Source organism: Ochotona curzoniae, unplaced genomic scaffold (genome assembly GCF_017591425.1).
Source record: "Ochotona curzoniae isolate NIBS_2020 unplaced genomic scaffold, NIBS_Ocur_1.0 contig_1014, whole genome shotgun sequence".
Classification (NCBI taxonomy): Eukaryota; Metazoa; Chordata; class Mammalia; order Lagomorpha; family Ochotonidae; genus Ochotona; species Ochotona curzoniae.
The window spans coordinates 39,941,597-39,955,184 of NW_024464920.1; the positions used below are offsets into that span (position 1 = coordinate 39,941,597).

At 39.9% G+C, this 13,588-nt stretch overlaps 1 protein-coding gene across 1 annotated transcript in view; it reads right to left on the reverse strand.

Annotated features, from left to right (window-relative positions):
* Positions 1–1,139: 1,139 nt before the first annotated feature.
* CUNH12orf42 (chromosome unknown C12orf42 homolog) overlaps positions 1,140–13,588 on the reverse strand; it is a 109,680-nt gene continuing 97,231 nt past the window's right edge. Inside the window, exons 5-6 of the mRNA XM_040987993.1 lie at positions 2,752–3,126; positions 1,140–1,564 (exon numbers count right to left, since the gene is read on the reverse strand). Coding sequence (XP_040843927.1) covers positions 1,140–1,564; positions 2,752–3,126 — 800 coding nt within the window. The remainder of the gene's footprint in view (positions 1,565–2,751; positions 3,127–13,588) is intronic.

Genomic DNA, 13,588 nt, shown 5'->3' on the forward strand with positions numbered 1-13,588 from the left:
ATTCAAAGAAATGAAACCGGCTTCAAGGATACAAACAGAATCTAAAGTGTTCAGCAGGTACTGCTTATAACATTTCATTGCAATTGAAATGCTGAGGCTTACACTTGAACTTGAGATACCTGATACCTTAATGTAGTCACACTATTTGGCATATATGTTAATTTTAACCAAAGCTAAAAAACAAAACACAAACATACAGAAAAACAGCACCCCTTCAGATGCAATAAGATTTTACAACCTGCATGTATAAAACTGTGACTGTAGGAAAATTGGAAGGAATTTGATGAGTGAAGCAGCGCATACAGACGTGTAAGTACTGCTCACACGGCTTCCTGTCACTGAGTGTTTAAAACCAATACATTGAAAAGACAAAACACAAATCTGATAAAAAAAAATAATAATTTGATAAGATTGGCTTAGCATTAATCACAGTGAAAAACGGGTATGTGAAGCTCTTAGCCAGAAGGCAAGCATTGTCTCCAGCGATTGTTTTGATCATCTCAGCTGCTCCAGGATTTTCTATTGCGTATCAGAAATTTTCTACTCTCCTTTTACACTAAGCTTAGTTCCAAGTGCTTCAAGCCCCGCCCCCCACCCCCCCCCCCCCGCCAACCCCCCCAAGGAACCAGGTTCAAGTTTCAGACCTAAAAACCTTACTATGGCCTGAAGGATTACCCTAGTGACAAGGCACATCAGGAGTAATCAAATCTCAAGTTAAGTCTTAAGTTACAGAAGTTCAATTGTTTCCCAAACTTGTGTTTAGAAATTCGAACGGCTCCTAGAAAAAGTCCTTAAGCCTAAACCCTGTACCTGAACAAGCAAAACAAAGTGAGGTATCCCGGCAGTCCCCGGAGGCATGCTGTAAGTGGCACGCGATGCACCCCATTCCTATTGTGAAGCGTACATTCTTCCTAACACTGGATGACACCGCAGAACAAAAATACTATTAGAAATGCTTCAAAAAGGAACATTTTGGGCTGCGATAGAGACTTTTGACATTATTTATTAGGTTCAAAAATGCTTCACAAAAGCCTAACAATGGTTCTGTGGAAACCAGTACATCTGAGGCCCTTTCTGTTGTTCTGGGCAGGCATTGATTGGAGGATGCGCAGCTCTCTCTGAACAATCCCTCACAGCGGCTAGAGGAACTGGGCATTCACCACCGGCCTGGAAAGGGCCTGTGAACAAGCCGTATGGAAACGCCGGGGTGGGCGGGGCGGTGCCGAGGAGCAAACCTTGATTAACCTCTTGGGGGTCGTATGGGTGGAAGCACCCGCAAGCAGAAGGGGCACTCCTGCCACACTCCCACGGAAGGAGGCATCGGCCCTCGGCCTCCTTTCCACAGGAGGATGCTTCCGGAGCGTCTCTGGCGCCATGGCAACCGTGCTTCTTCTTGCTGCATTTCCGTAGACGCCTAGGAGTTGGCGTTGGAAATCCGGGTGTGCCCGGGCTGCCATCCTCTCCTCCAGCTGGGGGTCTGAGCAACTCCGCCAGACGCTTGGCTGGGCGACAGAGGTGTAGTTCCCGCAGAGGCCGATGGCAGTAAAAGGTCGGGCAGCTGTCCCTGGAAGGCCAAGACGGGCAGCATTAACACTCTGGGTCGCGACCCACCACAGTGCTCCAACTGGGGGGTCTTTTACAGATTCTCTCACAAACAGTAGGTGTTTGGGAAATCACTGTAATATTAGAGAAGAGACCTTGGCTGGGCTCCCACTTCCGTGTTTCTGCACATGAGTATCCTAGGAAGCAGTGGGTGATGGGTTGGGTGGTTGGGTCCTTGCCATCACAGCAGAGATTTCAATTGATTTCTGAGCATTTTGCCTGTCTATTACAGGTATCTGGGGCATGAATCAGCCAAGGAAGACACCAACCCTACCCACACCCCAAACAGCCACATACACAATCTACCATGCTTTCAAATGAAATGAGATTTAGAATCCAAGAAGCAATGACCTCACAACCTTTATCTGAAATTGCAAACCAATCATTTTCCTAAATAACTTTTTCATATAAAAATGTAAAAATATAGCCAAGACTGCAAAAAAAAAAAAAACCCACATTCTTTCCACTTGCATTTTCATATATATAGAATATCAAAGTGTTTATTCGGGGAATTTTACTCATTGCCAACACAAATTGGAATCCAATGCTTCAGGAGTGTAAAATTTGCATGCTATAAGTCACTTTTTACAAATTTTTGAATACTTTTCTTAAACGTGTTTAAGAACAGAGACGCAGACAGAACTGTCATCCATTGACTCACTGTCCCCAAATGCTTACAATGACAGGCTTGAGCTGGGTCCCACACCGAGAACCTGGAATCCAACCCAGGTCTCCCACACGAGTGGGCAGACATAACAGCCTGAATTTCACCTTCTTTCCTTTCTCTCTTGCACCCTCTCTCTCTCACACTTGCTCTTTTTCTTCTTGTTCTTTTCTCTTTTGTGGAGAATATATTGCTTGGGCCAGCTATTCCTTTGTTTCTGGGATGCTGAGCCTACTAACAGGAAGCAGACAACAAGTCCGTCCCTGACTCATCGAATTGCACTGCATCAACTAACGCATGTGTAATAAAGGTAACAGTGAAACTGCATGAAAGATGTGAGTGATATGATGCAGAGTGATGTGGTCTTTCTAGACTTGTTATAATAGGACTTGCCATATAATTAGTCATCTTTATGTTTCCATGGAAGTTAAAATACACTGTGACCAGTTGAAATAAGAAGTTAGGGACCACGACTTGATACCTACCAGAATCTCCTTGGGATCTGTCCGAGGACTGGTTTTGAGGTTTCCTATGTCTTTTGAAATGTACACCCACAGCCTCCAGGTGAATGGGAGTTACTGAATGCTGTAAAATGGGCCTTTTTGCCATTTGCTGTTCCAAAAACGGACTGCTCCAGGCCTGGTTAGACACTCTTCGGTCTGACTTCTTAACTTTTCCTTTGACATTGGAGCTTCGTGGGGATGCATCCCCTTCATTGGATGGTGTAGGGGTGGGACAGCAGTCTCCATAGCTTTCGTCTTCAGAGGAGGTTGTACTTACAGGAGACCTGGGAATCATATACTTGTGCGTACAGAGTAGTTTTTTAAAGGCCACTGGACTCTGGGCGCTACCTGGAAGCACTGTAAAAGGAAAGCACGTTAGTTTAAAAGAATGAATTATAATATCACTTACTACATCAATGGCAGGAAAGATGAAGCAGATAAAAGGAATTTTTGTATGTTTTGATCTTTACTCTGAGCAAACAGAAATAAAAAAGAAAATGGGGTCTGGGGTAGCTAAATGGAAGAGGGAAGAAAAAATAACAGAAGGAAAGGGAAGGAAAACATTGACAATGCTTTTGTATGAGACCCTGCAGTGTTTGCTGTGTAGTACTCGGGAGAATCATAGCTGGTAGGTAGTGTTGTTGTCTTCATTTTACAGTTCATAAAGCTCACATTATGTCCTTCTAAAAGGCTTGAACTTCCTCTAGCTTCTGTGCAAGTGTTCTTATTTGGAAACAGGGTCTCTGAAGATGTAGCTGAGTTAAGATAAGGTCAAACATGCTTGAGGTTAAGTCTTAACCCCGGATTTCTGGTATACTTGCAGGCAAAGAAAACACACACACACACACACACACACACACACACACACACACACACACACATTAGCAGAGTTGGAGCTTGAATCTGCATCTCTCAACACCAACCCAATCCTGATTGGCCAAGAAATCTCTCAGAAGCACCTGCAGAAGGTAAATCAAAACAAGCCTAGTTTAAAACTGCTCAGACTGTTGTACAAAGCCCAGAGTAAAGCTGTGCTTCCCAGGCTGAGTCTTGTCCAGCAGCTCACTGAATCAGCTGTCCTCAGAACTTCCGAATGAAACCAATACTGGTGATACCCGGATTTCGGAACTTCTGGCTCTAGAACTGAGGAAACAAATGTCTGTGTCCAACTTGTAGTAGTTTAGTATAGGTACTGTAGAGACTAATATATCCAGGATAGTTCTAAATTATAGACACTGTCCCAGAGTAATGCTTAATACTTAATTTTTTTATTAAAAAAAATAACAAGGAATCCATACACACACACATATATATACATGTATATGTATATACATGTGTATATACATGTATATATATGTGTGTATGTATATACATGTATATATATGTATATATATATACAGAGGAATACAAAGGAAGGAAATTTAGGAGGTTATTAAGAAAGAAATTAGACATCTTGAATTTTGCTGTGTGGAAGAAATTACACAAAGTCTAGCAACTGGAACCAAGACACTTAGTCTCAATGTACAAAGCTCAAATGGCAGGGGATGCTACCCATGCTGGGTGCCAGGGCACGCTCCTCCTGAACCACAAACCTTGTCTGAAGAGGATGAATCTAAGAGAAATGCTTTTAGGGGTCAGCTAACAAGAAAATGACAGAGGGGCCATGCAGAGATGTCCCAGCACAGAGACCAGATACCTCTCAGATTCTTTCATTTTCATAAGAACATATGGGCACAGGGTAGACCTTTTCTCTGGATTTTGAAAGAAACAGAAAAAAAACTGTCTTAAATATATGTAAACATACATTTTTGCTTATACAATATGGAATATGCAAAACACAAGCACGTTTGGAATCATCATTGACCACCAGTTATATTCTTGGTCTAATGGCCAGCACTCTAGAAGCCACACAGTCACTTAACTCTTACCATCTTTATCTTAGAACATGATCTCACAAGCTTTCTGCTTGGAACAGTAGAATGCATGTGTGAGCCCGCTGCATAGGCAGATTGCTGAGCTCTGGAAATCTGCTCTACTTCCAAAACTTGAGGTGGCGATTATCATTTTCTTTTGGTTTTTCCATTTTGTCTTAAAGCCTGGAATTTGAAAATCTATACCAAATACAGAGAAACAGCTAAAGTCTTTCAAAACAAAAGCATAGAGTCTCTTGATCCCCTAAGAAAACAAACCAAAATCAACAGCATTCAACCTGCCCTTTTTCTTTTATTCAAACATCAGGAACAGGATGGAAGACATGAGAAACTTGACACATCTTCACAGCCCAGAAACTTGGGTTAAAAGAGACGTCCAATGTCATCTGAGACTGAATCCCCAGCACCCTCAACATCCTCGCTCCACTGCTTCCCAGAGATGAAATCAGTGACTTTATATTTACAAAATGCAGGTTATGTATTTATACATGAATTTATGCATGTGTGTGTAGGGGATTCTTATCAAAGCCACCATGTATGTTATTGGGATAAGCAGTGATTATGCGTAGTATTCAGTTATGTAACCAGGTTTTACTGAGCAACTGGCATGTACTAGGTACTACCCCAATGACAAAACATTAATCAGAAAAATAAAAGTGACTATATTGGGACTAAGTGAGCCAGATCATTTGTAGTAAAAATTGAACTTGAGCACAGAAAACCTGACACTTCCAATTTCACAGCCTGGTTTGTGACTTCTATTTCCTCTAAGATGCAAAAACCAGGTTGCCTAAATGAATAGAACAAGCTGTTTTGCAATTAAACAATTAGAAGTACACTGCTGGAAAAGGAAAGCCTTTTGGCAATTTGTAATGATTTTCATCAGTGACAAGATTTGAGCCAATTTCTGTAGCTCATGACGTAAGGCTGGGGGTTATTGCTGTTAGACTACACATCTTTTGAGTCTAATTCATTATTTCCCAACACTAGCTGCACATCAGACAATACCTGACAAGCTTGCTTACTTTTTAAAATCTTTTTTATTTCTTTTTGACACTTTAGCAGACCTATAAAATTGTTCATGTTTATGGGGTTATTATTTGATATTGAATTATAATACACCTTGTGTAACATCAAATCAAAATAATAAATATAGTTATTCATTTAGGCATTTAACTTTTCTTTTTAGAATAGAATATTCTAAAAGAATAGAAAAATATTAATTATGTTACTATATGTCCCCTGCTGTGTAACAGAACTCCAGGACTTCTCACTCCTATGCAGCTATAACCTAATATCCACCAACCAACTTTGCTCAACTCTTCCTCATCCCTTCCTCTCTACTTCTACCCCCCAGCCTCAGGTAACTACCACTATGTTTTTGATTTCTACAAGATCACTAGCTTTCAGATTCCACCTATGAATGAGATTATACTTGCCTTTCTGTTCTTGGCTCATCTTACCTAACATAATAATATCCAGTTCCATCCACACTGTTACAAATAATAAGACTTCATCTTTTTTTTGCTGAGTAATATCCAATTGTGCATGGACAGCAAATTTTCTTTATCCATTCATCAGTAGATGAACACCTAGGTCTCTTCTGTTTCTTTGGCTCTGGTGTGCTTTAAATTGTGTGGATAGGTCATCCTGCTCCTGATGAACCAGAGAGTAGGACCCAAAGGTCTGAATGTTATAAAACTTTCACTGTCTAAAATGTGTAAACATGGTAGAGAGTCACAGGTCTCAAACGCTCATCAGAGATTGCAGATACTAGAGTCAGTATCAACCCTTCTCAGTTACCTTTTCATAAACTGTCTCATTTCAGAAGTCAAACTTAGATGCCCCTTTAGAGCTTGCATATCACTTTCTGTTGTATATATTTTCACATAAAAAAGCCCATGTAAGCCTCACATATACTCTCCAGCTCATCATTTTCCTGTGATGAAAAGTACGACTCGGCAAGAGCAGGGTCTTATCCATAGCACTGGACAAACATTGCAGACGCTGGCATGGAGACTCTGATCTTTGGATTTGAGGGTAGTTTATTTTTTTGACTACATGACCAATGCTAATGATGTCCCAAGTTACATGTTGACTGACATTGACTGGTTTGGGAGGAGTGTTCACAATATAACAGCTGGGGCCCGGCGCGGTGGCGCAAGTGGTTAAGGTCCTTGCCTTGCACCCCTGGGATCCCATATGGGCGCCGGTTCTATCCCAGCAGCCCCACTTCCCTTCTAGCTCCCTGCCTGTGGCCCGGGAAAGCAGTCAAGGACAGCCCAAGGCTTTGGGACTCTGCACCCACGTGGGAGACCCGGAAGAGGCTCCTGGCTTCGGATCGGCATAGCATCGGCCGTTGTGCCCACTTGGGGAGTGAATCATCGGACGGAAGATCTTCCTCTCTGTCTCTCCTCTCTGTATATCCGCCTTTCCAATAAAAAATAAATAAAAATAAATCTTTAAAAAAAAACAATATAACAGCTGACAATAATTGGATACTGCCCATCAGCCAGGTTCTGCCCAGCTGTCCAGGCTTTCTCCCAGGGAAAATTCTAACAGTGTTATGTACAGAAGGAATGATGGCATTATGCTCTGATCAAGTATCCTGCTCAAGGCGCAGTGAATAAAATGAGCAAAATCTGAGTTTGACACTATGGAAGCCTTCTCCAATGGACTGCACAGTTAGCTGGTTCTTCCTGCTCCCTCGGGCAACTCGTATAAAAGCTTAACTTTGCCTAACCATTGAGACACCTGTTTTTGCTTGGTTGTCATTGTTGTTAAAGAAAATCTCTCAAACCAAAAATTCAGGTTTTGCAAGTTCTTTTAGTGTGTAAGCACTTCCGCCTCTGATTGTGCAGCACAGGCCTTCCATCTGTTACTAATTCTATTTGAAATATTGTGGCCGACAGATCTCAAGGTACAAAACCTCAGGGCAGAATGTATTTTACAAACACAATGTCTCATTTTCTTTGAGCTGTGAGATAACACATGATAAATCATGACAGATGTTAATATGTTCAATGGAAAAAAATCAAATAAGAAACCCTTGACGTATGGCCTCACTGGGGTGCCAGCAAGCAAGCGGCTCTCCTTATCACACACACTTCTTGCTGTCCTCTCAAAATGTTTCTTTCCCTGCTCTCTGTCTCTTCCACTCTCTCTTGCTTCTAACCTGAGCATGTTTATCTTATGACAAAGCTAGAGGCAACTGTCTTAATAGGGGAAAAGAAGCACAGAGACAATTAGTTGCCCAAACCTGATTCGACCCTTTGCTGTAGGTATCAATAGAGGATAATGTTAAAGGGTTTTATCTCTTATATATCCACAATCAAACAAAAGCTTTAAATAAGTCTGTGCTAAATATTTCAATATCGCAGGGTTTTTAAATAGCAGTTTTAGACTACAAAATGAGATTTAATAAAGACTGCCACCACCCACCAACCTTTTAACTGGAGAGTAAGAGCTATTTTTTAACTGATGGAATGGAATTCGACGGGAATAATTCCCAGTGCACCGAATCCCAACAGGTGATAGAGGTTAGAGGTCAAGTGCACAAGTTCTGGACCCAGACTTCTTGCTTGAAATCTACAGTTTGTACCTTCCTGGCTAGTTACTTGGATAACACATGGAGGTCTTGATTTTCCTCACCTATAAAATGGGACTCACGATAATAATATGTTGGAAAAATACATTGGATGGACTTCTGCCCTTAGCCCTAATGTGTAATCGCTTGAAAACTGATACTGCTGTCTTTACTACAAGAAAGAGCGGAAGAAGCTGATTGCCAAAGACTTCTCCTAGACCCATCATAAGATTGAGTTTTCAGGTAGGCTGTCACCCTCAACCTGGAGGGACAGTTGAATACTATGAGTCCAGCCAAGATCTGCTTACCTAAACACGTCTTTGGAGCCATAACCTTGTAGGAACATTGACTCGCCAATCTGATGAGTAGTTGTTGGCTGGACATGGGATACCTAAAGAGTGAGAAAACACCTAGACACCAACGTTTGAGGATCCCTACCTGTTAGTCTTGGGGACCTCTAGGAGTCTCTCAGGGTCAGTGTCTAAGATTGATCATTTCATGATTCTGACAAGGCAGGGGAAAAGTAATCATGGTAAGCTATGTCCAGAGAATTCTCCATGTAGAAGATCTTTACCAGCTGAGGGTAGGCATTTTCCCTTTCCAGTCCTCTTAGCCTTTCTGTCCTTCCTGAGAGGGCGTGGAAAAAACTCATACGCTTTTGAGGTTACAGCCCAGGGACACCTAATCACAAAAAGACCGATTTAGCATTAACGATAGACTGTTCCCTTTTCCCACACCAAGACAACAGGGCTCTAATATATAATAATCACGAATTATTGTTGAAAGAGTTGCAAGACTCAGATCCTTTCTGAGGGGCAATAATTAGGGAAGTTCAATTCCACAGGACATAAAAAAGCAAGAACACTGGACAAATTTGAAGGTTCTGATAACCAATTATGGCGAAAACCCAACACCTAGCCAGGTTAACAGAAAATCTCACATTAAAATCTAGTCATCTCACTTTCATTACTGCATACATTACACTTGACATTCAGTGAAAATTTTTGAGGCACATCAAAAGGCAGAAAATACAGTCTGAAGCAGGAAAAAAAAGCAACGACAAAACCAAAAACACCTGGATTCAGATGACACCAATGTTGGAATTATCAAGTGGACTTTGAAATAATTATGATCAATATGAGTCATAATTGAAAAAGTACACAACATGAAAGAAAAGATACACAAAACACAAAAAGGTAAAATGTTTAAAAATCAAAAAGAAACGCTGTAAGTAGAAAGGAAAGAAAGTACTAAAAGATAAATGAAGAATGTCAGTGATAGATTTATCAGTAGATTGGACATGGTCAAAGATACGACCAGTGAGCTGGAGGGCATCTCAATACGAATGTCTAAACTGTAGCACAAACATGAAGTGTAAGACTAAAGGTATACCATATACATATATGGAACATTAAAGCCAAAGAACTCTTTCCCACAGAACTATGGCTGAGAACTTTCTAAATTCAAAGACAGACACCACACAGTGAATATGGACATGCCTGAGAAAAACAAGCTAGATAAATGAGAAAAAAAAAAAAAAAGAAGCAGCAGCAACAGTCCACATCTACTCATGTCAAATCCAAGCTGCAGAATATTAAACAGAGAGAAAAATTTGAATCTATGAGGGTGAATATCTACGCCCTAAGGAAAGCACATGTACAGGCAACATTTCACCTGCATCAGTAGAAAACAGCCAAGGATTCAGAAGCACCACTCACCTCCCATGATGTCACTCCATCCCCATGACACTATTCAACTGCTATTGCAATTCAATCACAGACATCTTTAGGGACACTGATGCACACTGGGGTGCTCTAAACTTTTAAATATGTGCCACATGTGAACCACTATTTAGAGAGAGCCACAGCATTTAGTTCCAATGGATTTATCAATTTACTGAAGAAATATCTCCAAGACTTCGTTTATCCTGGAGAATAGTGAAAATAAGCTTTATAATTTTCTCCAAGCTTAACAATCCTGTGACTCTGAGTGGCTTACTCTTTTAATTATATGGAACTTTTTATTTAATTACATTCATTTGCTTATTTTTCAACCATGTTTTGACACTGTTGCTGTCCTACATTCTTGCCAACATTGCTTAGTACCTGAATATTTTTTTCCAACTGTTGACACTGATTCATATTTTCCTGATAAGGAACAAGCATGAGCAGCTCTCCTTCTATTAAGTTTTTCATCTGAATTGCCCACAAGCTGTAGAATTATGGACTGAATTTCAGCCCCTTCCCTTTCTCCAGTTCTGTGATCTAACTAGCTGATGATTAGTGACATAGCCCTGGAGGACACAGTGGGGAGTACTTGGATAACTCACAAAGTCGGCAATCCGCCTTTAAATGAATAACCAGAAGTTGACCTTTGGGGATTGTACTCACACAATTCAATTGCCATGACCCAGTGTAATATTTCACATCGTGCTAAAACTCTGGTCAAGCACTATTTTGCATGCAATTAAATACTTGGTGATTCTTTTATCTAAATGATTAATTTATTTCAACCACAGCTTGCTTGAGACACAAAAGAGTTTATGCCCCAATCATGCTATCACTCCAGATAGCATCTTAACCTTCTTTATATGAAGCTGTTCCTGAATATCTTACTCTCACCACCTGAGGGATGTACCATTTCCCAAGAATATTTTTAAGAAATGACCTTAGGATTTAGAAGTAAGGACTGTACATGTGAACACTTTCACTGACATCATTCAATAGCAAATATACAAGAAAATGATCTTTCATCATATTTACTCTCCAAGAAAACAGTTAAATGTTTTCAACTCTTGGTGGAACATTCAATAAGGAAGATCTTCCTCAACTGATTGTGAATAAATGATTCGGATGAATAAAATTAGGCGGTAGGACAGAAAGAAGTCACCCATAGAGGCAGAAACAATGGAAGAACGAATACAGACTCCCTTTACCCCTGGCCTTTGTTGAAGGGATCACCAGAGATCTACATAGATATTATTTTGAAATTTAGAGCCTCAACTTGTATGAACATGAATGCACATGCTGAGTTTTTGCGTGCCTCTGTGAAATAGCAAAAAAGAATCTGACAGACCCTATTCTTGCATTAAAGCAACACACTGTGGAAAGCCTGAAAATAAGCCATCTAAGCTTGATTAATTAGGTTTGTAAGTATTGTTTTGGAACCAAACAATATTTCTAAAGATTTCAATAGTTCAAAGATTGCCCTATGGCCATCTGGCCAATACATCTTCCAACACACGCAGTTTACAAGCATTTTTCTTCCCAATATGTTGTCTTTGGTTGGTGCGACATTGTTTGAGTGCAGGGCTATTTGGGTCATAGTGGTTTTCTCCTCTGCACAGCAGTAGTGCTGAGCACAGCACTTTGACCATACATCTTCCATGTCATTTCCATCAAAGGCACATGATACTTCCTGGTGACCAATCAGGAGTGGTCCAGCATCCTAACAGAGGGCATATTGGCAAACCGAGCTTTCTTAATGACAACCATTGTTCAAGTCCAACAAAAGGGAGGTCCTGAATATTAACATGTGGCCTTGTGTAAAGGTCACCAGTATGGCACATCCATCATATTTCACAACCAAGAAAGAGAACTTTATAAGTTCTGTCAGAATCTACTGCTGTCCAAATAAATGTATTAGGCTGACAGCTGACACCAAGGAGTAAATGATCTTGAGTGATGATTGCCTTTTAAACAAATATCCTTTCACGTTTTTGAAGCAGTAACAGACATTATGGTGAGGAATGATGTTTAAGGAGTATACCTCGAGGCCATTACGGGTTAGAATAACCAGGCAACCCAAATAAAATATTAGTTTAGTAACAATCATTTAGCCAAGTGGTATCTCCTTCTTAACTGGCATTACTTCCCACAATGAAAAGAAACATCACATGTTTCAATGTTTCAGAGTTTTAAGGGATCTTCCTGATGATAAAGACCGACAATTCATCAAAAATTTATCAGTTATACTTAGACTGCTAACACAATGAGAAGATAATTCAAAGACGTGGGCTTAGTGCATTTTGGTTGAAAGCCAAGCGAAGGGCAAAGCATGATGGCAGAATTAAAATCAAAGTAGATGGTGTAACATACATGTAATACTAAACAAGAGCTAAATCCAGATGTCCAGCTTTATAACTGTGATTAGAGACAATTATTTGGTTCTGAAGATGCAACACACACTATCTTTAAAATAAGTTGGGTTCTGTTTCTAATTAATATGGAAGATAACATAAGCAAGAGAAAGATCAGTGAACAAAGATATATCTCAGCTACCAGGCTCTGGCTTTCATGTTATAGGATGATGTGAAGTGCTTCTTTTAGTTATTTAGACTCGTTATACTCTCTCTTCCAATGTAAATATTTTCTTTCTGTTGATAACGTTTTCCATGATCTGTCTTCCTCTAATTTCTAACCTTTAAACTGCTTGGCTCCTTCTGCTAATTGTTTTCAAAGATCTTAGATGAGCCTTATCGTAACACTCAATTCTTTGAAAATTCTTATTGAATTATCTTGTCTTCAAAAACTAATCCAAACACCACAAGGTTTATGTATAAGCATGCATTTGTTCATAAACACCAGCTTTCAATAATAGAGCCCAACTTTGAATTTATGATGGCTTGACTTATAAATTTCCATTAAATAAAAAAAATGTTCACACATTAAAAAGAAAAGATTTAACACTGGAATAATCTTCCTATATTGTACTGCAGAAAAGTTATCGGGTAACCTCAGTATAGATCATTTATTTATGGTCCACTATTTCAAAGCTAGACATAATTAGATAAGGGATGGGATAAAGCCAACTTTTGAACCATATTTGAAGGGACATTTTCTAAGAAAACTAATTCTAGAAGTAATGTATCAGGAAAAGTTACCCTAAATAGTGATATTTTCAAAATTGTATGCAATTGTTTTGAGTCGACTGCACTTTTACTTCCACCTGAAATGCTCACTACTTCTCCCTATCCCATTGATCCTCAAAGCCCAGGTTAAGTACCCTGAGGCTTCTCACCTGTCTCTATCACGGGATGACTTCCCTATCATCAGGATGGTTTATCTAGACACATTTGCACTGAGTGGTTTTGGAGAGTATGTCGTTTTCTCCTTTTCAGGGAAGAAATGGATATGTTGAATCCAGCAAACTGGTTAGTATGTTTCATTCTGTGACAGTTCAATACATAGCTGCTAAATAACTGCACCAACACAATGAAATAACTGTTATATGTATCTAAGTATTTTTTAAAAATATCTTTCTTGACAATACTTTATTGTGTAACAATCATAACAGCTATGTT